Genomic DNA, 26917 nt, shown 5'->3' on the forward strand with positions numbered 1-26917 from the left:
CTCTTCCGAGTAAAAGCGCACGAAGTTCGAGCCGTCGCTACCTCTCTTGCCTTCCAAAAGAACATGTCAATCAAGGACATCCTTGATTGCACCTTTTGGAGGAGTAACTCCGTCTTCGCCTCACATTACCTAAGGGATGGTGTGAGAACGATTTATGACGATTGTAATGCACTGGGGCCATACGTTTCTGCGGACACAGTTATTGGGGTTCCGGAAGTAGCTCTTTCCCTATCCCTTAGTTAGGATTAGGTTAGGTTGTTGTGTTTTTAGGTTGTGGTGAGTCTTATGTGAAGATCTCCCATCCTTTAGTTAGTTTTAAGGGGTTTTTGTGAATAGTTGGTCAGGTGGTGGTCAGTTGCTTCGTTGCCCTCATTTGTATGGCCTCGATGGTCTTGTCACGCTGAGGTCTCGCACCCGTTGACAGATCATCCAGAGCGCACCAGCACTACAGGTCTCCACCTGGCTGGCAACTCTGTGTTAAGCAAAAGCAGCCTTACGTGACAGTAATCACATAGTCTACTTTGCAAACAGGTAAGGAACCAAGATGTATATCATCTACTTAATTTAAGTTTCCTAAAAAATCAAAAAATCATTATTCTGTCTCTTCCCACCATCCGAAGGTGGGATTCAGCTATATATATATCTGTCAGGTAAGTGGCATGAACAAAATATTATTGTTATTATACAATTAAGTTTGTTCATACTTACCTGGCAGATATATATAATTAAAGTGCCCGCCCTCCTCCCCTCAGGAGACAGAGGCATTAATAAAAAATATGAATAGAAAATGGGAATGGTTCCTGATATCCGCCTCCCAGCGGCGGGAATGGGTACTACCACCTGGCCGCCCACTGCGTGTGCCGCGAGTTTTGAAATTTCTGTCGGACGTCAGAAAATACAGCTATATATATATCTGCCAGGTAAGTATGAACAAACTTAATTGTATAATAACAATAACATTTTTAAAGGTTGCATTTGTTGGAATATATAAGTTAAATAAGCTGAAATGTCCCGTGGGGGGGGCTGGGGTTAGTGCACTGTAGGCATTACTTTAAGGTTCTTTGCAGCGTGCCTTCGGCCCCTACCTGCAACCCCTTTCATTCCTTTTATTATGCCTCCTTTTGTGTTCTCTTTCTTCCACCCTCTCCTAACAATTGATTCATAGTGCAACTGTTTTGAGGTTTTCCTCTTGTTATGCCTTCAAACCTTTTACTATAACTTTCTGTTTCAGTGCTGAATGACCTCATAGGTTCCTGTGCTTGGCCTTTGGCTTAAATTGTTTATTCAATTCAATAAGCTGAAATATTTCTGAGTTCTTAATCTTGCCCTAAGTACAGTGGTACCTGGAGATACGAAAGGCTCAACTTATGAAAATTGTTCAAGGTACGAAAGGTTGTTGCTGTAAAGTCCGAGATTTGCCGGACCACCGATAACAATTTTAAAACTCGCGCGCCGCCAACTGAGTAGACTCGCCACCATCCTCCCGCTCTCCCATTGGTTCCTGATGCTAGTCACCCCCATAAGATCCTTCTCTCCTATTGGTCAGCATCTCTCCCATCCTGCATCTACGTAGCGGCGTGCTTCTTCGGCCACTTCGCGGCATCATCGGTATCGTAAGCACGCGGAATTTGTTCGTTCTATACGATTTCGTTTATTAACGTAAATTCGTTAGTGATTTCGTTGTAGTACTACTTTATCGTGTTGTGTGAGAACTTTACTACATACGTGTATGCGATTGAGTGTGATCGCCAAGGAATACGGCCGAAATCCATCGACAATAGGCACCATCCTTAAGCAGAAGGAAGTCATCAAAGCAGCTACACCTACCAAGGGCGTGACTATTTTGTACATGCAACTTCCCCGGCAGATATATACTTAGCTTATGTCTCTGACGTCCGACAGAAATTCGAATTTCGCGGCACACGCTGCAGGTAGGTCAGGTGATCTACCCCCCTGCCGCTGGGTGGCAGGAATAGGAACCATTCCCGTTCTAGAACCAGATTTTCTCTGTCGCGGTAGTGTCAACATATGTTGTTGCTACCTCCTGACTTGATTTTCCTTTTTCATCGCCATCGATCTTCTGGGCTGTCTTTTGCAGGGAAGTACTGGGTCTTTGGTTCGGCATACGCTTTTATTAACTTTTTAATGAATTTGGCTTCGAAAATTTCGAAGAATATATGACGTGTAACTACCTAGATTTTTGGTAGACACTCTCATAGTTTGCAAGAAAGGGAAATATTAATATTTATTCATTAATACATGTAATAAGTGTTAGAATTGATTGAGGAAATATACTGACTTCCTACTTTAGGGAGTCAGTAAAGCATGTAACTAGATACGTTTCTTTTAAAAGTTTTTTGGATACTCGTACTAACGAGCAATTAGAGTATTAACAGTACTAGTAGTGTTGCATCCTCATCACCTTCTTACTTCGCAGAAACTTCAAATTCATAATTGCAATTTGAAGACAAGGATTGTGGCTCAAAATGCGAGCTATTAAAAGGTAAGAAGTGATTACTAGTGTTCCCCTTTGCAGTGGAGGGTGCGTCTGATCGGCTCTGTCTCGCTCTCAGGCCTAGACCTCTTTCAAGCTCCCAAGCCCAGGGGAGAAGGAATGTCGAAAGCCGTAAGGAGGTTTCAGAGAATCCCCACCGGTCAGGCGTCCCCTCGGCAGGTTCTGTTGAGCGTCCCAGACTGCCAGGGATAGCCATTGAAAAGGCATCCTTAAAAAAGTGCGTCTCTTCATCTTACATCCGAAAAGACGAAGAATGTATATGTTTTGATGATCTAGCGCGTTCTCTGAAAACTAAGAGAACACTGAGCAAGAGCCAGCCAGGAACTTAGGAAGCCGCGTTCCAGCAAGCTAGCGTGAGCCACGTTCCAACAGCCAGCAGCGAGCCGACGCTACCAGAAAAAACAGACTAGCGCGAGCCGCGTTCCTACAACCAAACGCGAGCCGCGTTCTAGGAAATTTTTCTTGGCGCAAGGCGCCTTCAAAGAGACGAAGCGCCAGCCTTATAGTACAGTGGCAATCAGAACGATCCTTCCATTGAACGTTTCCGGGCAAGAGGCTCTTTCTAAAAGGGGTCTAGTAGGCGCTCGGAACTATCAGGGCGCACGGGACCTTCCACGCAAGCGGAACGTTCCAGGAGCGAGTCTCCTTTCTAGCGTGCGGAACATTCCAGGCGCGCGGAACTATCCAGGCGCTAGGCGCAAGGAGCCAGGCGCCAGAATATTCCAAATCTTCTTATGAGAGAGAGGTCAGTCGCGAGGCTCCTCTTTGAGTTTTTAACTTGAGCAACTTTCCCCTGGCAAAGGTCTACTAAGACGGAATTAACACGTGAAGGATGTCGGGTACCATAAAGGCACAGATGTTCTGGCACATAACCTTAAAAGAACTAGAAGGAAGCGCCAGCCTGGCGCAAAGCGTCAGAAGCGCCAGCCTGACGCAAATTGCGCCAGAAGCGCCAGCCTGGCGCAATGCGCCAGAAGCACCATCCAAGATATTTTCTCGTTTTAGCGAGTTATTAACCTTAGAGTCCAGTAGTGGTTGGTTTGGTGTTTGCTTCTCACCTCGGTGGTCGCGGGTTCGATTCTCGGCCATTCCATTGAGGAGTGAGAGATGTGGATTTCTGGTGATAGAAGTTCATTCTCGACGTGGTTCGAAAGTCACGTAAAAACACCATACAAACAAACAAACAAACCAGTAGCCTCTCGGAGGCTCGGTAACGGCAAGATTCGTTCCTGTTTTCGTTACCCATTTAATCGGAAAGGGGTCACTTACAAGGAATGATGAAATGATTTATTTTAATCACTTAGGCCAATTCCACGACTCTCTCATATCGCAAAGAGCATCGAGAATCTCTTTTTTCGCCCCTGTTCGCGTTAACAAAAGAGAACCTATTTGGGAACAGACACGGAACGTAACGATCCTTAACCTCTTCATTACCGAAAGTTTGTTTGGAGGTAGGTGGGTACCACCATTCAAGTCTACTACACCGCACCGAGTGCATAAAGGTGGTACGCATAGTACCACCAAAACTCTCTTTTCAGATAGGGACTTCCAATCATTCTGTAATTTTCGGTTTTGAAGAGTTTGGAGCAAAATAAACAGTATGACACGATGCCAGACGTATGATGAACCCAAAAAAATATTATTATTGCTTATAGTAGTGTGTAGGTGACAAATGAACTGCGTCTCAACAAAAAATCACAAAACCAGACAAGCGTAAACATGTAATAACTTCTACCCAAGTAAAAAACCAGTTGTATCATCATTTACTGTATTTATTTATTTATTCACATTACATTTTACAAATAAAATATATGAACACCAGATAAATGAAGGTAGAAATAAAGCCTTATAGTAACTTTATATATATAAAAAAACCAAACCAGAGAAAAAGCAAAAAAGCGATTTTTTCTGAGGACAAGAAACTTGAAAAATTAGTTTAGATACCCCTGATACCCCTAAAGTTGTTTTCTGTGATGAAACTGATCTTAGAAAACGTAGAAAATGACATTGACCAATTTTTGAAAGATATACTATAAAATTTGCGATTTCCATATTTATTGGCGGGGCTTTCGCTTTAGTTTTTGCTCTTTATTTTTGTTATTACGTGCTTATTTATGGTTCTATTTGATAATACTTTATGTGCATGTTCCAGGTGCGATATACCAACATTCTGTAAGACCGCATTTCTATTCAAGACCGTAGTTTTCTCACCGACCACCAGGTCCCTTGTACAAGGGACACTGAGTTTAACATTTTTTTCATAAAATCATTTATTTTCCCTGTAGGATGATAAAACTAACAGAGAATATGTGTTATTATAGTGCTAATAATACCTGATAATTTCATTAGCCTGTCTTGATTATTGTATTTTTGGCAAATATTTTTACGATCGGCACCCCTCCAAACTTGAGTCACTACCGAGAGATTCAGTTCGGCAGCAAACGCAATGTTTACATTCTGCTCACCCACCCGGTAAAGAAGGGGTTAAGAGGTTCGATGCAAGATTTTGCATGTCCGTGAGAACCTTCTCGATCGAAGATAATAACTGTTAACGTATGTCTAACATTTATTGAAAAGAGTTTTTAGAACCTGCGGAAAGTCTTCTTCATAGATCTCTTCGCAAGGTAGAAGACGAACAGGCTTCCTATAGACTGCTTCCTTTTCCTCGAACCAAGAGAGGTAGCAATATACGACATCTTTAATTTAAAGAAGGGGAATAAACTTTAGTCTTTTTTCCCCTAGTTATAAATTCTTAACAGATATTAAGATAAATGGGCGTCAAAGGAAGAGAGGATGAATGCCTCATTTTGGCCTTAGAGAGGTTGGATTCACAGAAGTCCACGTTCTTCTCACAGCATGTTTCGTAAGGCTTTTCCAAGAGTATCTGGATATTCTATCAGAATCTATTATAAATAGACCTATAAAACCTCTCCACTCTGAGTCTGTCCGCGTGCAGACTGACCAGAAGTGGACATGAATGAGAGGATTTTTCAAGGTAAATGACAATAGTCATGGCTAAGACATAGAATTGCTGCAGATCGTGCTAGATGGAATGAGGAAACTGTCCTCTTCCGATACCTCTGTGAACCACATAGCGAGGTTCTTTCTTAACTTTCAGAGGGAAGAATCACCTAGGTATATATCTGCTATCAAAGAACACAGTAAAAGGCTATACTCTGTCTCTACAAGGGGAATTAGAGATAACAGAAGATTAAGATCTTCGGGATCTTATACGATACCGCAATACGACAAGAGTAGGTTATCATGTACTTCGAATGGGATCTTTTTGTGGCCACAGATTCCGTGTTCCGACAAAATGGAACTGCTCCTCATCAAACTTCTTTGAGAAAGTTTATGAAGGAATTCTTTGTTTCTCTTAGCCCTAAACGACCAGAAGACAAGGTGAATTTTTTGTGCAATTGGAATCTCGCATCAGATTCAATGGAGACTCGGCAATGGGTTCTTGCCAGCATAGTATGTCTGGCAAAAGAACTAAAACCCTCTATTCCTGACGCAACGCTTTCAGATAGAAGTTTCGTTGCCCTGGCAGGGTACTTACTTTTTCATCTACAGAAGAAGAGATGGTTTAAACGTTTGCTACAGAGTCTTCGGGGAGGGTGCGAATGAAGGGCTCGAAATGCTTCCCAGAAGGTATTCAGAAGGATACAATAAGAGCTAGAAATCAGGGTTCCGCCCAATTTCAGTTCGGAGTCTCGATCGACTTCCAGACTCCTTCCCTTCCTTGGGGCAAGGATAGGGAAGATTCTGCAACGAGGAACCTCATCAACATGTAAGAAGAGATCTCGTTAGCAAAGGAAGTATTCACGAAGGATCCTCCTTGGAGGAAGCCTCTTCTCTCGTATTGTTAGATATCCTGTCGTCTACTCGGATGTAGCTGACTACAGTCACCTCCCCTTTGCCATGGGGCCAAAGCTCAAAGGGGAAGAATTTCTTCCACCCTCTCCAGTCTCCTGATAGACTATGTGGTTGTTCAGGACTCTCGGACAGTGTAGCGCCAGCCAGGCGCCAAATGCCAATACAGGCGAAAAACGCCAGAGGCGGACAGTTCCAAGGAACTCTGTCATGGTCGGATACTGAGAAGGAGCGGGCCTCCAACCTGGCGCAAATGCGCCAGATGCGAACAAATCGGACAGTATAAGAGTGTCCGATGTGGACATCGCCAGACAGCCTAGAGACTCTCCAAGCTCGAAGCTCCAGCAAGTGTGGAGGAGCCAAGCCAGGCGCGAGGCGCCAAGCCAGGCTCTAGGAGCCAGCCAGGCTCTAGAAGCCAGCCAGGCGCCATCCAGGTGCCAGGCTTCCTTCAAGGCTAGGCTCCAGTCAGGATTGAGGATCCATCCAGGCGCAAGGCTCCTTCCAGTAAAGCAAAGAGAAACCTAAAGCTCTGTCATGTAAGAGGGCTAGTCCCCATTGATATGAACAGGTAAGGCTCTGCCATGTAAGCGGGTCAGCCCCCATTGGCACGATCCGAGAAGGCTCTGTCGTGTAAGCGGGCCAGCCCCCATTGACATGATCCAGAAGGGTTTGTCAGTCATAGGTCCCTACCTCGCTGAAACTCTTGAGGCATGCAGACTCATAGACAGTAATCATGAAGTCTTCTGCCAAGCTCCAGGCGCAAGGCGCCAGCCAGACGCAAGGCTCCAGCCAGGCGCGAGGCGCTAGCCAGGAGGGAGGAGCCAATCAGGCGCCAAGCCAGGCGCGAGGCGCCAGCCAGGCGTGAGGCGCATCCAGGCGCGAGGCTCCAGCCAGGCTCTAGGCGCCATTCAGGCGCAAGGCTCCATGCCCAGGCAGCCAGCAGGCGCTAGACAGGCGCTAGGCGCCTGCCAGGCACGAAGCGCTAGCCAGGCTCCAAGGCTTCACCCAGAAGAGATCTATATCAAAGAATGCCCTGGCCTTCTTTGAGACAATGTGATCTCCTAAGCACTTGACAAGTGCATTGATGATTCCTTCAAACAGCTGACGAATTAAAAGCGCATGAAGTGCGAGCTTTTCCGAATTCTTGTTCTTTTATCCTTTAACAATTATGTCATAAGGACATATTAGCTGTCACATAAGGGAGATGCAACTCTGTGTTGACTTCCCATATCCGAAGGATGTCAAGATAACCTACGAGAGATCCTTCTCTCTTGGTTGATACGTGTCTGCGGATACATTGCTGGGATAGGGTGCCGATACTGATCCTTAACTAGTGAGTTCAATTTTATTTAACGTCGTGTTTTTTCTTTGGGTTGTTTGAAAGGAGTTTGGGGATAACTCTTTTCAACTTAAGCACTAACCCTCGTGTTAGGATCAGGTGATCGGGATCGGTGTTGTGCTCCTTAATTATGCCACTAGGCATAGGCATATTGTCATGTAAGAGGCTCTGTCGAGTAAATGGATAAGACCCCATCGACAGACCCACAAGAACTCTTAGCCATAGGTCACATCCTCGCTGAGGCTCTTGAGGCGAAGCAGATTCCTAGGCATTAGCCATGGAATCTTCCGCCTGAACAAGTAGGAACCAAGGTTTTATTTATTTATTACCTACAACGTATGTTGTTTACCTGTCTATTCAGTAAATAGTTGTCTCTTACCCACCACCAAGGGTGTCAATCAGCTAAGTATATATCTGCCGGGGAAGTTGCATGTACAAAAATGATATTGTTAGAATACAATAAAGTTTTGTACATACTTACCCGGCAGATATATACGATGAATGGCCCACCCAGCCTCCCTCAGGAGACAGGTGAAGAGAAAATCTGGTTCTAGAACGGGTAATCGTTCCTATTCCTGCCACCCAGCGGCAGGGGGGTAGATCACCTGACCTACCTGCAGCGTGTGCCGCGAAATTCGAATTTCTGTCGGACGTCAGAGACATAAGCTAAGTATATATCTGCCGGGTAAGTATGTACAAAACTTTATTGTATTCTAACAATATCATTTTTGTCCAGCAACAGGAGCCATGTGCACGATGAGATGGAAAGGCTGCTTCTTGTCTGGATAAAAGACAAAGAATTCGCTGGCGATACGATAACTGAGACGGCAATCTGCCACAAGGCCAGTGCTATTTTCGTCGATTTGATTGCCCAGGCCGAAGACGGTGGAGGAGAAGGGATATCGACGCTAACCCCAGAGTTCAAGGCTTCTCATGGGTGGTTCGAAAAATTCTGTAAACGGACTGGCATCCATTCTGTGGTGCGGCATGGGGAGGCGGCCAGCTCGGACACGAAAGCAGCCGAAGCCTTTATTAAGACATTCAACGAGATGACTCTCAAACAAGGCTACAGTTCTTAGCAAGTCTTTAACTGTGATGTGACTGGCCTTTTTTGGAAAAAAAATGTGTCATCGGATGTACATCACGCAGGGAGAGAAGAAGCTACCCGGGCATAAGCCTATGTAAGACAGGCTTACGCTCGCACTTTGTTCGAACACCAGTGGCGATTGCAAGGTGAAGCCCCTGCTTGTGTATCATTCGGAGGCTCCTCGAGCCTTCAAGGCCCACAAAGTGCTTAAGGAGAAGCTTCCAGTGATGTGTAAGGCTAATGCGAAAGCCTGGGTAACGAGACTTGTTCACTGAGTGGGTAAATCTGTGTTTCGGCCCGACAGTGAAGAAATTCTTGGAAGAGAAGCGCCTCCCTCTGAAATGTTTGCTGGTGTTGGACAATGCCCCTGCTCACCCTCCTGGCCTTGAGGAAGATATCCTAGCGGAGTATTAGTTTATCAAGGTTCTTTATCTTCTGCCTAACACCACCCCTCTCCTCCAGCCCATGGACCAGCAAGTGATATCGAACTTCAAGAAGCTGTATACAAAACATCTTTTCAAGAGATATTTCGACATCACCGGTACCACAAACCTCACCTTGCGTGAATTTTAGAAGGAGCATTTCGATGTTGTGATATGCATCCAACTCATCGACCAAGCTTGGCAGGAGGTTTTGAGGTGAACCTTGAATTTGTTGTGGAGGAAACTCTGGCCTGATGCCGTATCCACCCGAGACTTTGAGGGATTCGATGTGGGCGAAGCTGGTGCTGCAGGTTCAGGAACAGTTGACGATCCTGAAACTGTTTTGCAACCAGATCTTGACGAGATCGTTGCACTTGGCAAGTTCATGGGGCTGGTCGTCGACAAGGACGACATCAATGACCTTCTCGAGGACCAAGAGGAGCTTACGACGGATGACCTGAAGGATTTGGAGGCCATGCAACATAACGTCGTTCAAGAAGAGTTCTCTAGCAGCGGCGAGGAGGAGGACGATGACTCTATGACAACGGCAGAAATTAAGGATGCTATAGCTGCTTTTCATAAGGTGCAATCATTCGTAGAAAAGAGACACCCCGAAAAGGCTTACACAGGTCGTATGCTTGCACAGTTCCATGATGTTTGCCTGAGTCATTTCAGGAACACTGTCAAAAGCAGGCAGAAGCAATCTTCCTTGGATAGTTATTTTTTAAAGAGGCCTTTAGTTGGAGAAAGTATAAAAAAGTAAAAAAAAAAATAAAAAATAAAAAAAAAAAAAAAAAATTTTAATTTTAAGTTTTTTGTAATGTTAAGTGTTACAGTTTTGTTAATGTGTTTCGTAAAGTTTAGTTTATGTTTTCCTGGCATTTTTTTTATGCGTTTCGTAAAGTTAAGTGTACGTACTATAAGAAGTTTTCTGCCGTTTGTCCTCCTCCTCTGTCGCCACTTTCGGAGATAGCCTCACTCAAAAGTTAAGCTTCCACATTTTACTACATATGTACGTATGTACGTACAACATTTCTTGTATACCATGTACACTAATACACTTTATTTACAGGTACATACATATTAGTACTGCTAGTACGTATTAAGTTAGGTATTGAATGGTCCAAATTGTTGTAGTATTTCATTGTTTTTTAGGTCAAATTAGCTTTATTATGAAGTTTAGTGGGGTGTTTTTGGAGGGCTTGGAACGGATTAGCCATTTTACATGTAAAATGCAGTTCAAGATACGAAAAACTCATGATGCAAAGGCCGCCTCGGAACGGATTAATTTCGTATCTCGAGGTACCACTGTACAATTGCCCCTATTTAGGCACCAGTAATGACAGGCAGTTCTTAGGTTATGGTGTTGCAACTTTATGGTCGGTCTTTTGGCCCTGTGAGCACTATTTGTAACATAATTATACCATTATATATTATGGCACTGCCCAGAACAGAACTTTCCTGTAAACCAGGGACTGCCTGTATTTGAAGAGAGTTTTGGAAGCTATTGAATACACCAATGAATACAGTAGTAGTAGTATATGCAGGCATAATAAAAATAAAGTTACTGGATGCATTGCATGAAAGTGTTTGTGTTTGTCTGCTTGTTTGCACTATGTACGTACATACATACTACAAGCAGTCCCTGGTTATTGAGGGGGAGGCCATTTCCATTCCAGTAGCTTGATGATTAGCAAAAATTGCCAATACCTATTTTTGTCACTTATCTGGGTCGATAACTTGATTTGGCCCCAATAACCGGTTAATGGCATCCCTGTTAGGTATGTATCAGTCCCATTACTCTATTATTGGTGCTGATAATCGGAAATCAGCACATTTCAGCGGCGAAAATAAATAAATTTTTGACGATTTTTGGCACTAGACAAGTACCATAAAACCGGATTGCCGATAACTGAGGCTACTGATAACTGGGGGCTGCCTTTATTTTGTACTTGTGTTCTAGTATCTATACATAAAAAATATAATAAACCCTTCTTCCAAAACTGTTTGTGTTTTCAGGGATTAATATAGTACTAATACATATTTTATTTGATATACCATACAAAAATTTACAAAATACTTGCACAGCCTGAAACATATCATATGCTACTTGAAATTAAGGTTACTGTTGAAGCAGTGAAAATATATTAAAAAGAGTAGTTTTAAAAGTTAGTCTGATAATTAAAATCGGTGTTCATGATTGCTACATCCTGTTGCTTTCAAAGAGAGATGCTGTTGTTTCCTTCAAGATTAGGCTGTTCAGTATTCCCCTTCTTTTTATGTAGGTCATTCAGTTGTCTAACTTGTCCATATTGCCTTCACATTGAAATGTTTGAGGAATCAATAAAATAAAATTTTCATACAATGAACTTACCTGTCAGATATATACATAGCTAAGACTCCGTCGTCCCCGACAGAAATTCAAATTTCGCGCCACTCGCTACCGGTAGGTCAGGTGATCTACCTGCCTGCCCTGGGCGGCAGGACTAGGAACCATTCCCGTTTTCTATCATATTTTCTCTGTCGCCGGTGGTATCAACATTGTTGTTACTACCTCCTGACTGGAATTCGCTTTTCGAGACTTTATTGATCATCTATATTGTATTTCTTGGTGACGTACTGGATCGTTGTTTTTGGCATTCGCTTACTGTGGACTGGATTTAGGACTTGCTTTTTGATTTTTCTAATAGAATGTCTGATTCAAGTGTTAGTGTGAGAGTGTGTGTGAATGTAGGCTGCAAGGTGAGGATACCGAAGGCTTCGGTTGATCCTCACACTGTATGTCGTAAATGTAGGGGGTTTGAATGTTCTTTGGCTAACACCTGTATTGAGTGTGAAAAGTTGAATGCTAATGAATGGAAGACTCTAACTTCTTACTTGAAGAAGTTGAGAGGGATAGAATTAGACGGGCTGCACAAAAGAGTGTGAGTACAAGGCCTATTGAGCCTTTTTCTGAGTCTAACTCTCCTTTTATTAATGAATATGATTCTCCCTATGTATCTGAATCCTCACAGGCTTTGCATTCGGATTCGGCTTCTGAAATCGCCAATCTGAAGGCTACTCTTCGTAAAATGAAGACAAAGATGGCGGCCATGCAAGGTAAGGCTAGTGATTGTGAATTACTAAGTGAAGTGAGTGTTCCCAGTGTTGTGGAGGGGGCGTCTGACCGTCCCTGCGATGCTCCCAGGCCTAGACCTCTTCCAAACTCACATACCCAGAGGAGTAGGAAAGTCGAAAGTCGTACGGAGGTTGTGGGGAATCCCCAACGGTCAGGCGTCCCTTCAGCAGGTTCTGTTTCGTTACAGTCTGCTCAGGACCGCTCTAATAGAAGCGTCCTACGAGATTGTTTCTCGTCGTCCGGTTCTCCTTCACCTAAACGAGGGTGGAAGGACTCGGATCTTTCTAGGCCACTGAAAAGGCATTGGAAAGAGCGCGCGTTCGACTCGAGCCCGGAACGCTTCTCGGAGGAAGCTCCTTCTTCTATCAAGAAGGCTAAGCTGGTTTCGACGCCTCCTAGAACAGTATTTGAGGATCGCACTCCTTCGAGTTCTCCTGCTTCTTCTATTGAAGAGGACGCTGGGGTGGCTTCCAAGAGGATTTTGCTTGCAGTTCAAGAGCAGATAGCCTCTTTGGTTGGAGTTCTTTCGAGGGATCCCCCTCGCAAGAAGGACGCTAGACTTCCTATTAAGAAGTCTCGTCTTCTTTCACCGCCAGCCAGACGGAAAGCGGTCCTCCCAGACATGGGACGTCTTCCAGGCGCGAAGAGTCGTACAAACGTCAGGATCTATCCGAGCGAGTTGCTCTAGATCAGGATACGCTCAGGCGTGAGGCGCCAGCCAGGCGCGAGGATTCAGCCAAGCGCGAGGCGCCAGCCAGGCGCGAGGATTCAGCCAAGCGCGAGGCGCCAGCCAGGCGCGAGGAGTCAACTTTGCGTGAGGCGCCAGACAAGCGCGAGACGTCAGCCAGGCGCGAGATGCCAGCCAGGCAACACGCTCCAGCCAAGCGTGAAGCGCCAGCCAAGCGCGAGGCGCCAGCCAAGCGCGAGGAGCTTTTCAGGCGTGAGAAGTCAAGCAGACGCGAGACTTCTTTTAGACTTGAGAGAGAGTCGGTTCACTCTATGAGTCCCTCTCCTAGTAGGAGTTTGTCACCAGTAGAGAGAGAACGGGATGAAGATCCTCTCGTTTTTCAGGCCGATTCTCCACAAGGTGTAGAAGGAGATTCGGAAGAAGAGGGTGACGGTAGAGAAGGAGTCTCGAACTATAAAGTTCTGACTGACCTTCTTTTACAGGAATACGGAGATTCTTTAACTCCTGTCGCTCCTCCTTCGCCTCGATCACTGTTTTCGAGTGCGATTGTGCCGAAGTCTTCGTCGGTCTTGAAGATGAGACCTACGATCTCTATGAAGAGAGCGCTTCAGTCCTTAGACAAATGGATGTTGTCTAAGAAGGATCTGGGCAGAACCACCTTCTGTATGCCTCCAGCCATACTTTCTGGCAAGAGAGGTTTCTGGTACAGGACTGGGGAGAACATGGGCCTTTCTCTCCCAGCGGCAGCCGAAGCGGACTTTTCAACCTTGGTTGACTCGTCAAGGAGACACGCTTTGAATGGAGCTCGCGTGTCTTGGGCGATTTCGGAGATGGATCATCTCCTCAAGGGACTCTTCCATATTTTGGAAGTGTTTAATTTCCTAGACTGGTCCCTTGGGGTGATGTCTAAGAAAGCTCATGACTCGGATGGTCTAGACCCCGAAGTCATTCTGAGTATTCTGGCTTGTATTGACAAGGCGGTACAAGACGGATCGGGAGAAATCTCCTCTCTTTTCGGAGCAGTACTCCTTAAGAAGAGGAGTATTTTTAGTTCCTTCCTAACCAAGGCGGTTTTCTCCCTCACAGAGCAGCCCTGGTTTTCGCTCCCATGTCTGACTTCCTGTTTCCTTCTCAGTTAGTGAAGGACATTTCTCGATCACTGACTGAGAAGGCGACTCAGGATCTTCTCCTGCAAACTGCAAGGAAGAAGAGACCACTTGTTTCAGTTGACAAGAAAGGACCGACTTCGGTTCAGCCCTTTCGAGGAGGCCCTCTCTCCAGAGCTACCTCTAAGAGAAGAGGTCTTGAAAGGAGAGGTAAGGCTTCTTCCCGTCCCTTTAAGAAGGGGAAGTGAGACAGACAACCTCCAAACACCAGTGGGGGCCAGGCTTCTCGAATTTGCAGACGCCTGGTCACTCATAATCAGGAAGGGATATCTTATCCCCTTCCAAGACAGTCCTCCCCTAACGACCATTCCGCGGGAACTGTCAGCCAGATACAGGGACCCTGTACTGAGGGATACTCTTCGTCTGATGGTGAATCAAATGTGGGACAAAAGAGCTATAGAATTGGTTCTAGAGCAAAACTCTCCGGGGTTTTACAATCGGCTTTTCCTGGTTGCGAAAGCCTCGGGGGGCTGGAGACCAGTTCTAGATGTCAGCGCTCTGAACAAGTTCGTTCTAAAGGAGAAGTTCTCTATGGAGACTTCGGCCTCAGTCCTGGCGGCTTTACGTCAAGGAGATTGGATGGTGTCGCTGGATCTCCAGGACGCCTATTTTCATGTCCCGATTCACCCTTCGTCGAAGAAGTAGACTCCGTTTCATGACTGGGGGGAAGGATCTTTCAGTTCAGGGCCTTGTGTTTCGGCCTGTCCACAGCTCCTCAGGTCTTCACAAGCCTGATGAAGAATGTGGCGAGGTTTCTTCACCTCAAAGGCGTCAACATCTCTCTATATCTGGACGATTGGCTCATCAGGGCCAGAACAGAGAGACAGTGTTTGGAGGACCTTTCTTTGACCCTAGACCTGATAAAGGCGTTGGGACTACTCGTGAACCTCGAGAAGTCACAGCTGATTCCCAGACAGAACTTGGTCTATCTGGGGATTCAGATGGATTCTCGGGGTTTTCGAGTATTTCCTTCGCAAGAGAGAATCGTGAGAGGCTTGGAAAAAGTCTCTCTCTTCTTAGGGAAAGAACGGACTTCGGCGAGGGAATGGTTAAGCCTGCTAGGCACCCTTTCCTCGCTCGAACAGTTCTTTCCTCTAGGAAGACTACATCTTCGCCCTCTTCAGTTTTTCCTAAGGAGATCTTGGAACTGGAAGACGGGACTTCTCTCCGACAGTTTTCTCCTTCCAATGGAGATGAAACCACACCTGCAATGGTGGTTGTCCCCTCTAAAAGAGAACAAGGGAATTTTTCTGGAAGTTCCGAACCCAAGCCGAGTGTTGTATTCCGACGCATCGGAGAAGGGTTGGGGAGCAACACTAGACCGAGAGAAGTGTCAGGCACCTGGAAGGCAGCACAGGTGTCCTGGCACATAAATTGCAAAGAGCTTCTAGCAGTTCACTTGGCGCTAAAGTTCTTCGAACCCTTTGTGACGAACAGTGCGGTCCAAGTGAATGTGGACAACACTACAGCCCTGTCCTACATTCGGAAGCAAGGAGGAACACACTCAGTGTCGCTTTACAAGATAGCAAGAGATCTGCTAATTTGGGCCTCACAAAGAAACATCTCCCTCCTGACAAGATTTGTTCAGGGGACGAGAAACATCAGGGCGGACAGACTGAGCAGGAGAAGCCAGGTCCTTCACACAGAATGGACTCTTCATTCAGAGGTGTGTCAGAGTCTGTGGGATCTTTGGGGCACTCCTCACGTAGATCTGTTCGCCACATTCCTTTCCAAAAGGCTGGAAGTCTTTTGTTCAGTGGTGGAAGACCCAAGAGCTCTCGTGGTCGACGCCTTCCTGCTAGACTGGTCTCATGTGGACGTGTACGCTTTCCCCCCTTTCAAAATCCTGGGACAAGTGTTGAGAAAGTTCGTAGCGTCCAACGGGACAAGGATGACCCTGATAGCCCCGTTTTGGCCAGCACAAGATTGGTTTGCAGAGGTGCTGGAGTGGACAGTAGACTTCCCAAGATCCCTTCCAAAAAGGATGGATCTTCTCAGACAGCCACACTTCGAGAGGTTTCATCAAAACCTCCCCGCTCTCGCGCTGACTGCCTTTCGACTATCGAAAGACTTGTCAGAGCGAGGGGTTTTTCTCGCGAAGCTGCAAGCGCTATCGCTAGAGCCCGCAGAGCTTCCACTAGACGAGTCTATCAGTCAAAGTGGGAGGTATTCAGAAGGTGGTGTAAGTCTAAGAAGTTGTCCTCCTCCAGTACCTCTATAACCGGAATAGCTGATTTCCTTTTGTTCTTGAGAGAGGTCTCTCATTTGTCTGTATCGACGATCAAAGGATACAGGAGCATGCTTTCGGCAGTATTTAGAAACAGAGGCCTAGACATTGCTGAGAATAAAGATCTGCACGACTTGATTAGATCGTTTGAAACGACAAAATCGAAGGAACTAACTCCTCCCAGCTGGAACCTGGATGTAGTTCTCAAGTTCCTTTCGTCTGACAGATTTGAGCCTCCCCACGTAGCCTCGTTCAGGGATATAACAAGAAAATGCTTGTTTCTCCTATCTTTGGCGACAGCCAAAAGAGTTGGCGAACTTCATGCCCTAGAAGATGAAGTCGGTTTTAACAAAGACTCGGCCTTTTGCTCGTTTAGAACTCTTTTTCTAGCGAAGAATGAAAATCCATCGAATCCCTGGCCCAAGAGATTTGAGATCAAAGGCTTATCGAGTCTAGTAGGGAGAGAAACAGAGAGGTCTCTTTGCCCGGTAAGAGCCTTGAAGTTCTTCTTACAAAGAAAGAAACAAATGGGAGGCTCTAGATAAAGTCTTTGGTGTTCGATTAAGGACCCCACAAGAATCATGTCTAAGAACGCATTAGCTTTCTTCATTAGGAGCGTCATTACGGATGCTCACTAGTTCTGTCCTGACGACTCTTTTCCGCTTTTAAGAGTAAAAGCCCATGAAGTTAGAGCAGTGGCGACGTCTCTCTCTTTTCAGAAGAATATGTCGTTAAAGAAAATCATTGATACGACATATTGGAGGTGCAATTCGGTATTTGCATCTCACTATCTTAAAGACGTTCGCGTGACCTACGAGAAATGTTTTTCTCTGGGACCTTTTGTATCGGCGGATACAATACTGGGTACGGGAGCAAACACCAATCCTTAACTTTGTACATACCTTCTACTAGATATGTTCAAGATTTCGGCTGACAAAGAGGGCTCGGTGCTGCACTGGCGGCCAGTCACTGTTGTTCAGTACGGAACTCTTGTGATATCTTTTAGAGGAGTATTAAAATTTTTTTTTTTAGAATTTTTGTATGAATGCGTTTTTCGTTTCGAGTTATAGGTTGTTTGTAATGAGTTCGGGGATAACTCAGAACAATTCTATATACTAACATGGTGGTTAGGATCAGGTGGTCGGGATTGGTTATGCTCCTTCACAAGGTGTGTTGTCATAGAAGTGGTCCAGTACCCATTGACAAAGTCCTTTTAGGCTCTGCCGAGTAAGCGGTTCTTATACCCATCGACAGACCCACAAGAACTCTAGCCATAGATCTAATATCTCGCTAAAGTCTTGAGGTGATGCAGACTACCGGGCTACAGCCACGAAGTCTACCACCTATCAGGTAGGAACCAAGGTTTTTTCTTTTATACCTACAACATATGTTGTTTACCTGTCTATTCCATATTAGCTGTCTCTGACCCTCCACCAAAGGGTGCCAATCAGCTATGTATATATCTGACAGGTAAGTTCATTGTATGAAAATGATATTGTTATAATACAATAAAGTTTCATACATACTTACCTGGCAGATATATACGATTAATGGCCCACCCAGCCTCCCCGCAGGAGACAGGTGGAAGAGAGAAAATATGATAGAAAACGGGAATGGTTCCTAGTCCTGCCGCCCAGGGCAGGCAGGTAGATCACCTGACCTACCGGTAGCGAGTGGCGCGAAATTTGAATTTCTGTCGGGGACGACGGAGTCTTAGCTATGTATATATCTGCCAGGTAAGTATGTATGAAACTTTATTGTATTATAACAATATCATATTTGGTTAGGAAAGCTGTGTTTTGTTTTACATTCATTCTGGTGAGGAAAAAAATTTAAAATGGCATTATACGATTATTGTATGATTATTCCTGTGATTGGGATTTTTCAAGAAAAAATATTGATGTAGTGTTGACACACTTTCAGCACTTCCCCCACTTGTTCCTCACTTGTGTCCTGAAAAATGCTGTATCCCCATTTACATTCTTGTCATTCAATACCAAAGTTAGAAAGATGATACAAAAGTGAGATGTATTATTCAACAGACATTAATTGAAAATGGTTTCACACATTTTGACTAATAATAATGCTTTATAAGCCAATACTCTGTATGAAGAATAAACTCACCATCCCTTTCAGTATCATCTTTATGTTGGAGTGATGGCATACTTGTCTCTGGCTCTTGGGATCACAGTGCCAGAATGTGGAAAGACTGGGAGTGTGTAAAAGAAATGAAGGAACACTCAGGACCCATTTGGTCAGTTGCTGTTCCTTGTAAACCTGAACAAGGGCCTTCAAGCCAGTCCCCTTCAATCCTAACAGCTTCAGCTGACAAAACCATCAAGTTGTGGAAAGAGGGAAAAGTAAGTGACAATTGTTAAGGATTTGGTGTGTATGATTTTTATTACAAAAATTAAATCTGAAGGTACACAAATTTAAATTAAAAGGTAGGTGAATAAATATTCTTGAGTTCACAATATATTCTAGAAAGGTATGAATTAATTTTTAATTTAAAAAAACTCATGTTACTCTCATACAAAGTTTTTTTTTTCATTATTATACCTTTCAATTTCACAGCATATTTTTGGGAAATGAAACATCTTACTGATAGTTTTTGGAAGCCAAGAATATTTAACGTTATTCATTTTATTAGGTTGGAGTTATGACATTTAACTATTGGGGGATGGGGCGGTATGTCAAAATTTGTCTGTGACATAACTTACTGTATACTGACTGAGCAAAAATGCTTAGTAATAAATCAGAGAAAATATATATGCAATTTTTGTTAAATCAGAGAAAATGTATATGCAATTTTCGTTTTCATGGTTGAAAGCATGTTAAATTACCTGTCCACTGGTATGAAATTCATTACTACGTATTTGAGTGGCATAAGTTTGCTGAGTGAAATAGTAGTCTCTATTTTTTTTAATAATGACAACGTAAAATAAAATCCCAAAGAGGCTGTACCCAGATCTTCATATCAATGGGAAAGAGCAAGAAAAAAAAAGAAAGGAAAGACACAATCTGCATCCTTTTGAAAAGAGAGAATTGCAGATTCGGTGAAAAATGTCACTACAAGCATCCCAAGGTATGTCACAATTATGAGATTTATGGCAAATGTGCATACCTAGATGGGTATGAGGTGAATGCAGTGATCTACATCCAAGGATATGCAAAAACTTAAAAGAAGGAAAAGGATGAAAGTTCAAAAAAAAAAAAAATGCAGATATATGCACTATGTAGCCATGAATCAAAATCAAATAAATAATAAAAATAAAATAAAAATGAAGCAAATAAAGAAAGGAACAACGAACATTAGGTGAAGGAAAAAAACAGGCCATCACCACGTTCTGAAACGTCAGCATCGAGATATCAAGCAACAGCACCCAGATACAGTTCAAGGAACAAGCACTGTATATGCAATGCCAGGGAATGGTGCAGATACAGAGACAAATGCAGATACAAACACAAAATGAATAAATATATTGGGAAAGTTGGATTTTTTGATGTCAGAATTTCTGGAAATAAAGAAAAGAACAACATACCAGAACAGGAAAGAGACATGGGAAAATCCTTATTGTTACCCATATTAAATGATTGGGATTACACACAGACCATCATAGTGATGAATGCTTAGGGTTTAGTTATGAGTAACTCAAAAAGAAAAAATAGAGTTCTTAGAAGAATGAACCCAAACTGAAAAAATAGACTGGTATTCCTAAGAGACTGGTAATGAAGCTCAGATAAAAGGGTTCCAAACTTATAGATCAGGTAGAAAAATTAGGAATCAAGGGGGAACCATGATATATGGGAGAGACATAAATCAAGGAAAAATATATGAGAAATATAGTAACTCAGAATGTGAATTAATAGCGGTAGAATTTGAATCTGAAAAATTAGTGAACATTATAATACACATATACATGTATACCCCCTAACACTAAAGAGTATGACATAATAATAGAAAAATTGGATGATATATGTAGAAATCACAAAGACTGGACTATACTCCTATCTGGAGACTTTAATTTTCCTTTCGTAGATTGGAAAGAACGAATAGGAGATTGCGGTTGTATTTATGCATAAAAAAAAGAAAGTAATAGTAGTGCAGAAGATAAGAGGCAATTCAAAAAGCTATTAGATATGCTACTAGAACACAACATACAACATTCAACAAATAAATCACCTACCAACAAGAAAGGAAAATATTTTAGACCTAGTATTTGTGAAAGAGGTGAATTATGTTTAATAGTGTATAATATGAGTATTTTAGACCACAATGTCAGAATTAACAGTCCGTTCCAAAGCAAGTGAAAACAGATAAGCAAGAGATGAAAAAGTGGGAAGGATATGAAAAATACAATTTCTATAGTAAGATTATAAATTGGTCAGAAATAATGAAGAATTAAAGTTGGGAAAACATATTCGTAAGTGATAATATAGTACAGATAAATAAGGGTATATTATTTAAGATATTAGAGAAAATGGTGGATAAGTATATACCAAAGAAGAAAAGTAAACATCAGTCATGCATACCATGAGATACAAGGATCTTGTTCCAGAAAATCAGAAAGTGGAAAAAAGGTCTTGCAAAAGAAAAGAATGCATGGAAAGTGATGGAACTAAAAAGTAAGATAGAAAATGCAGAACAAAAGATTATACAATCAAAAGAAAATGAAAAACAGGACTTAGAAGAAAAGACCCTAGACAGTATCAAGCAAAATCCCAAACTATTGTACTCATATGTGAAAAAGATGAATAAAAGAAGAGTAGAAGCAGGCCCTCTAAGAAATGAAGGGAGATTAATGAATGAAAAAAAGCAAATATGCAACATATTAGCAGAAAGATGTGAGAGAATTTACCCCTAGAATTGATAATGAAGATAATGATACAGAAATAAGAGATGAAAATAGTGAATATTTATCGGACATACTAGATATTAATGAAGCTGCTATTGTGCAGGCTATTAATGAAATTAAAAATAGATCAGCAGCTGGACCAGATGGCATCCCTGCCATTTTGTTAAAGAAAGTAGTTCATTCTATTGCAAAGCCGCTCACAATATTATTAAGATAAAGTGTAGATACAGGCAAGATTTATGATGAACATAAATTAGCATATATTACCCATGCTTTCAAAAGTGGATCAAGACTAGAGGCAAGTAATTTATGTTCATCATAAATCTTGCCTGTATCTACACTTTGTCTTAATAATATTGTGAGCGGCTTTGCAATAGAATGAACTACTTTAACAAAATGGTGGGGATGCATCTGGTCCAGCTGCTGATCCATTTTTAATTTCATTAATAGCCTGCACAATATCAGCTTCATTAATATCTATTTCTGATAAATATTCATTATTTTCATCTCTTATTTTCATACATTCAACTTCCCTGACAGATATATACTTAGCTAAGACTTCGTTGTCCCCGACAGAAAAGGGATTTTGACGTAAGGAAAAATCTATTTCTGGGAGATTGGTTCATGTCGCCCAGCGAAATATCCCTTTAATCCATTATTTCTAAGGTAAATGCACTAACACATACCAGAGAATAAATAAAATAAAGAAAAGGTTAGTATAACTGACTCGCTCACCCTCCAAGAGGGCGTCGGTATGAACACTAGGGCGAGTGAGACCACTACCACGAACCTCTTACCAATAGAAATCTCCTACGACAAAACCCCCACAAGAGGGGAGCTGACCCACAGAGTGGGCAGCAACTACTACTACTCCATCCCACGCTACCGACTGCTGTGCCTCTGGTGGCCATCCCGATGTTAGCAGACAATCTTGAGTGCAGGGATGGGTAGGGTGGGATTTCGCTGGGCGACACGAACCAGTCGCCCAGAAATAGATTTTTCCTTATGTCAAAATCCCTTTTCTGGGCTCAGTTCGTGTCGCTGCGCGAAATCGTACCAGAGAATTAGCACAAGATTGTAAAAGAAAATAAATAAATAAGGTCTCAATAAAATTTCGCGGCACACGCTACAGGTAGGTAGGTCAGGTGATCTACCCTCCTGCCGCTGGGTGGCAGGAATAGGAACCATTACCTTCTAGAACCAGATTTTTCTCTGTCGCCGTATTGTAAACATACAATTGCGGTACCTCCTGACTTGATTTTCGTGTTTCATCGCTATCGATCTTCTGGGCTGTCTTTTGCAGGGAAGTACTGGGTCTTTGGTTCGGCATACGCTTTTATTAACTTTTTAATAAATTTTACTTCGAAAATTTCGAAGAATATATGACGTGTAACTACCGAAGTTTTCGTTAGACACTCATATAGTTTGCAAGAAAGGGAAATATTAATATTTATTCATTAATATGTGTAATAAGTGTTAGAACTTGATTGAGGAAATATAAAACTTTCAACTTCCTACTTTAGGAAGTCAGAAAAGTATATAACTTTTTTACGCTTCCTTTAGAAGCTTTAATAGCTCTCGTGCTAACGAGCAGTTAGAGTATTAACAGTAATAGTAGTTTTTGCATCCTCATCACCATCTTACTCCACAGAATCTACAAATTCATAAATTTGAAGATAAATGGATGTAGCTCAAAATGCGAGCTCTTATAAGGTAAGAAGTGAATTTAGTGTTCCCAGTGCAGTGGAGGGTGTGTTCTGATCGTCTCTGTTTCGCTCCCAGGTCTAGACCGCTTCCAAGCTCCCAAGCCCAGAGGAGAAGGAAAGTCGAAAGCCTTACGGAGGTTATGGAGAATCCCCACCGATCAGGCGTCCCCTCGGCAGGATCTGTAGAACGTCCCAGACTGCCAAGTTCGCCATTGGAAAGGCGTCCTAAAATAGTGGAGGGTGCGTCCGATCGGCTCTGTTTCGCTCCCAGGTCTAGACCGCTTCCAAGCTTCCAAGCCCAGAGGAGAAGGAAAGTCGAAAGCCTTACGGAGGTTATGGAGAATCCCCACCGAAGGGGCGTCCCCTCGGCAGGATCTGTAGAACGTCCCAGACTGCCAGGGATAGCCATTGGAAAGGCATCCTTAAAAAAGTGCGTCTCTTCTTCCGTTTCTTCATCTTACGTCCGAAAAGACGAAGAATGTACATGTTTGGAGTTCAGACGATCTAGCGCGTTCTCTGAAAACTAAGAGAACACTGAGCGCCAACTGGACTACAAGCGAAGAGCCAGCCAGGAAGCCACGTTCCAACAAGCAAGCGCGAGCCACGTTCCAACAGCCAGCAGCAAGCCGCGTTCCTACAGCCAAACGCGAGCCACGTTCCAGCAACTGAGCGTGAGCCGCGTTCCAGCAACTGAGCGCGAGCCACGTTCCAGAACATTTTTCTTGGCGCAAGCCGCCTTCAAAGAGAAAACAGACAGCTAGACCGAGGAGCCTTATAGTAGAGTGGCAATCAAAAGGATCCTTCCATTGAACGTTTACGGGCAAGAGGCTCCTAAAAGGAGACTAGTAGGCGCTCGGAACTATCAGGGCGCACGGGACTTTCCACGCAAGCGGAACGTTCCAGGAGCGAGTCTCCTTTCTAGCATGCAGAACATTCCAGGCGCTCAGAACTATCCAGGCGCTAGGCGCAAGGATCCAGGCGCCAGAATATTCCAAAATCTTCTTTTGAGAGAGAGGTCAGTCGCGAGGCTCCTCTTAGAGTTTTTAACTTGAGCAACTTTCCCCTGGCAAAGGTGCAAGATGTCGCACAGGCGGCCGTCGCTTTTGTCAGAAGGATTCTGATACTAAGAGAAGCTCTTTTTCATTATTCAGAAGACTTCTGTGTTAGGCAGTTCCTCTCCATGCGGACTCTCTCCTTCATTCATGCTCTTCCCTCGTTATGAGGAGGCAAGAGCTTTGGGAGTTTTTTCTTAATAAGAATCTCATCGACGTTTGGGTATGATGGCGGATAGGAAATATCTACTTCCTTCCGTAAACCCTAGAGATGAACAAGAATTCTGTCTCTTCCGCGATTTATGAGGAAATCACGAAGATTTAAAGAGTTCCTGGATTAACTTCCTTCCTTAAGGAGATATATATACTCTTTCTATCGTTCTATTAATGAAAAGAACGAAGATAGTAGAAGGTAGTAGAGTATCTGCTGTATGAGAATACAATACGGTCAAATCATAAACACATACCGTAGTTACTTCTTTGCTGTGCAACTCAATTACCAGTATCCTTCTAGGACTTTCCTAGGAAGGACTACGCTTAAAGGGATTGTTAAGACAACACCTACTTAGCTTCTAGATTTATCGAAGTCTTGTTTCGCTTAAATATGCTTTAATTAGAACTTCCTGAAGTTCGATAATAATTTTATAAGATTCCTTTATTGAATGGAGTAGCTGGCAACTCTGGAAGAGTAAGGCCAGACGGCTAACGGAGACTGCTATCGCTTAGACCAACGCAGTACCATCTAGTTCGCAGTCATGAGCCGTTGGTTACATCTCTCTCTCCTGCGGGATGGAATAACTAACCGTATCTCTCCCCTACAATCGCGGTCTTAGCCTCGGATTGAGGGGATAGTTAAGCTAACATAAATAAATATTGTCTGCCTTTTGCTAAGAAGCTTTCAATAAGAGAGATATTACAACCTTTCAATGCTGTTTACCGTAGGTAACATTATTAAAGGATTCTATCGCAGCAGAACATTATATTATATAATGCTCTCATGCTTACGAAAGCATGGCTTATTAGAGTACCTGCTCAGGAGAAGATGGATGAGTCGGATGGGAAACATTCTTTTCGTGGCAGAACTTGTTTCCCTAAATGGACTATACTACGTATATAAAAGTTTTTTCCTACTAAGAACGGAATTAACATGTGAAAGGATGTCGGGTACCATAGAGGCACAGATGTTCTGGCACATAACCTAAAAAGAATTAGAAGAAAGCGCCAGCTTGGCGCAAAGCGCCAGAAGCGCCAACCTGGCGCAATGCGCCAGAAGCGCCAGCCTGGCGCAATGCGCCAGAAGCACCATCCAAGATATTTTCTCATTTTAGCGAGTTATTAACCTTAGAGTCCAGTAGCCTCACGGACAGCAGGCTCAGTAACGGCAAGATTCGTTCCTGTTTTCGTTACCCATTTAATCGGAAAGGGGTCGCTTACAAGGAACGATGAAATGATTTATTTTAATCACTTAGGCCAATTCCACGACTCTCTCATATTGCAAAGAGCATCGAGAATCTCTTTTTTCGCCCCTGTTCGCGTTAACAAAAGAGAACTTATTTGGAAAACAGACAGGGAACGTAACGATCCTTAAGAGGTTCAATGCAAGATTTTGCATGTCATCGACGATAATAAATGTTAACGTATGTCTAACATTTATTGGAAAGAGTTGTGAGAACCTGCGGAAAGTCGTCTTCATAGATCTCTTCGCAAGGTAGAAGACGAACAGGCTTCCTATAGACTGCTTCCTTTTCCTCGAACCAAGAGAGGTAGCAATATACGCCATCTTTATTTTTAGAAAGGGGAATAATCTTTAGTCTTTTTTCCCCTAAATAAAAATTCTTTACAGAATTTAAGATATAGGGCGTCAAAGAAAGAGAGGATAATACTTTATGCCTCATTTTGGCCTTAGAGAGGTTGGATTCACAGAGGTCACGTTCTTCTCACAGCATGTTTCGGAAGGCTTTTCCAAGAGAGTCTGGATATTCTATCAGAATCTATTATACATAGACCTGAAGAACCTCTCCACTCTGAGTCGGTCTGCGTGCAGACTGACCAGAAGTAGAATGAAGGAGAGGATTTTTCAAGGTAAACGACAAGAGCCATGCTAAAGACATAGAATTGCTGCAGATCGTGTCAGATGGAATTGGGAAACTGTCCTCTTCCGATACCTCTGTGAACCACATAGCGGTTTTTCTTCCCTTTCAGAGGGAAGAATCATCTTTGTATATATCTGCTATCAATGAAAGGGAGAATTAGAGATAGCAGAAAAAATTAAGATCTTCGGGATCTTATACGATACTTCTTTATGACAAGAGTAGGATATCATGGGATCCTTTGTCGGGCCTCAGATTCCGTGTTCCGACAAGATGGAACTGCTCCTCATCAGACTTCTTGGAGAAATTTTTATGAGGGAATTCTTTGTTTCTCTTGGTCCTAAATGACCAAGAAGATAAGTGAATTTTTTGAGCATTGGAATCTCACATCAGATTCTATGGAGACTAGGCAATGGGTTCTTGCCAGCATAGTATGTCTGGCAAAAGAAATAAAACCCCCTATTCCTGACTCAGTGTTTTCAGATAGAGGTTTCGTTGTCCAGGCAGGGTACTTACGTTTTCATCTACAGTAGAATGGTTCAAACGTTTGCCTACAGAGTCTTTGGAATGCGATGACGGCTCAAAATGCTTCCCAGAAGGTGTTCAGAGGGAGACAATAAAGAGCTAGAAATCAGGAGTCCTCCCAATTTCAGCTCGGAGTCTCCTTCGACTTCCAGGCTTCTTCCCTTCCTTCGAGCAAGGATAGGGAAGATTCTGCAACGAGAAACCCCTTCAACAGGTAAGAAGAGATCTCGTGAGCAACGGAAGTACTCAAGAA

The 26917-nt window shown here is 43.2% G+C and overlaps 1 protein-coding gene across 1 annotated transcript in view; it reads left to right on the plus strand.

The window, feature by feature from the left end:
* The window catches only part of LOC135196217 (phospholipase A-2-activating protein-like), a 150428-nt gene that overhangs the window by 82836 nt on the left and 40675 nt on the right, over nt 1-26917 (plus strand). Inside the window, 1 exon segment of the mRNA XM_064222857.1 lies at nt 18572-18795. Coding sequence (XP_064078927.1) covers nt 18572-18795 — 224 coding nt within the window.

Source organism: Macrobrachium nipponense, chromosome 17, assembly GCF_015104395.2.
Source record: "Macrobrachium nipponense isolate FS-2020 chromosome 17, ASM1510439v2, whole genome shotgun sequence".
Taxonomy (NCBI): domain Eukaryota; kingdom Metazoa; phylum Arthropoda; class Malacostraca; order Decapoda; family Palaemonidae; genus Macrobrachium; species Macrobrachium nipponense.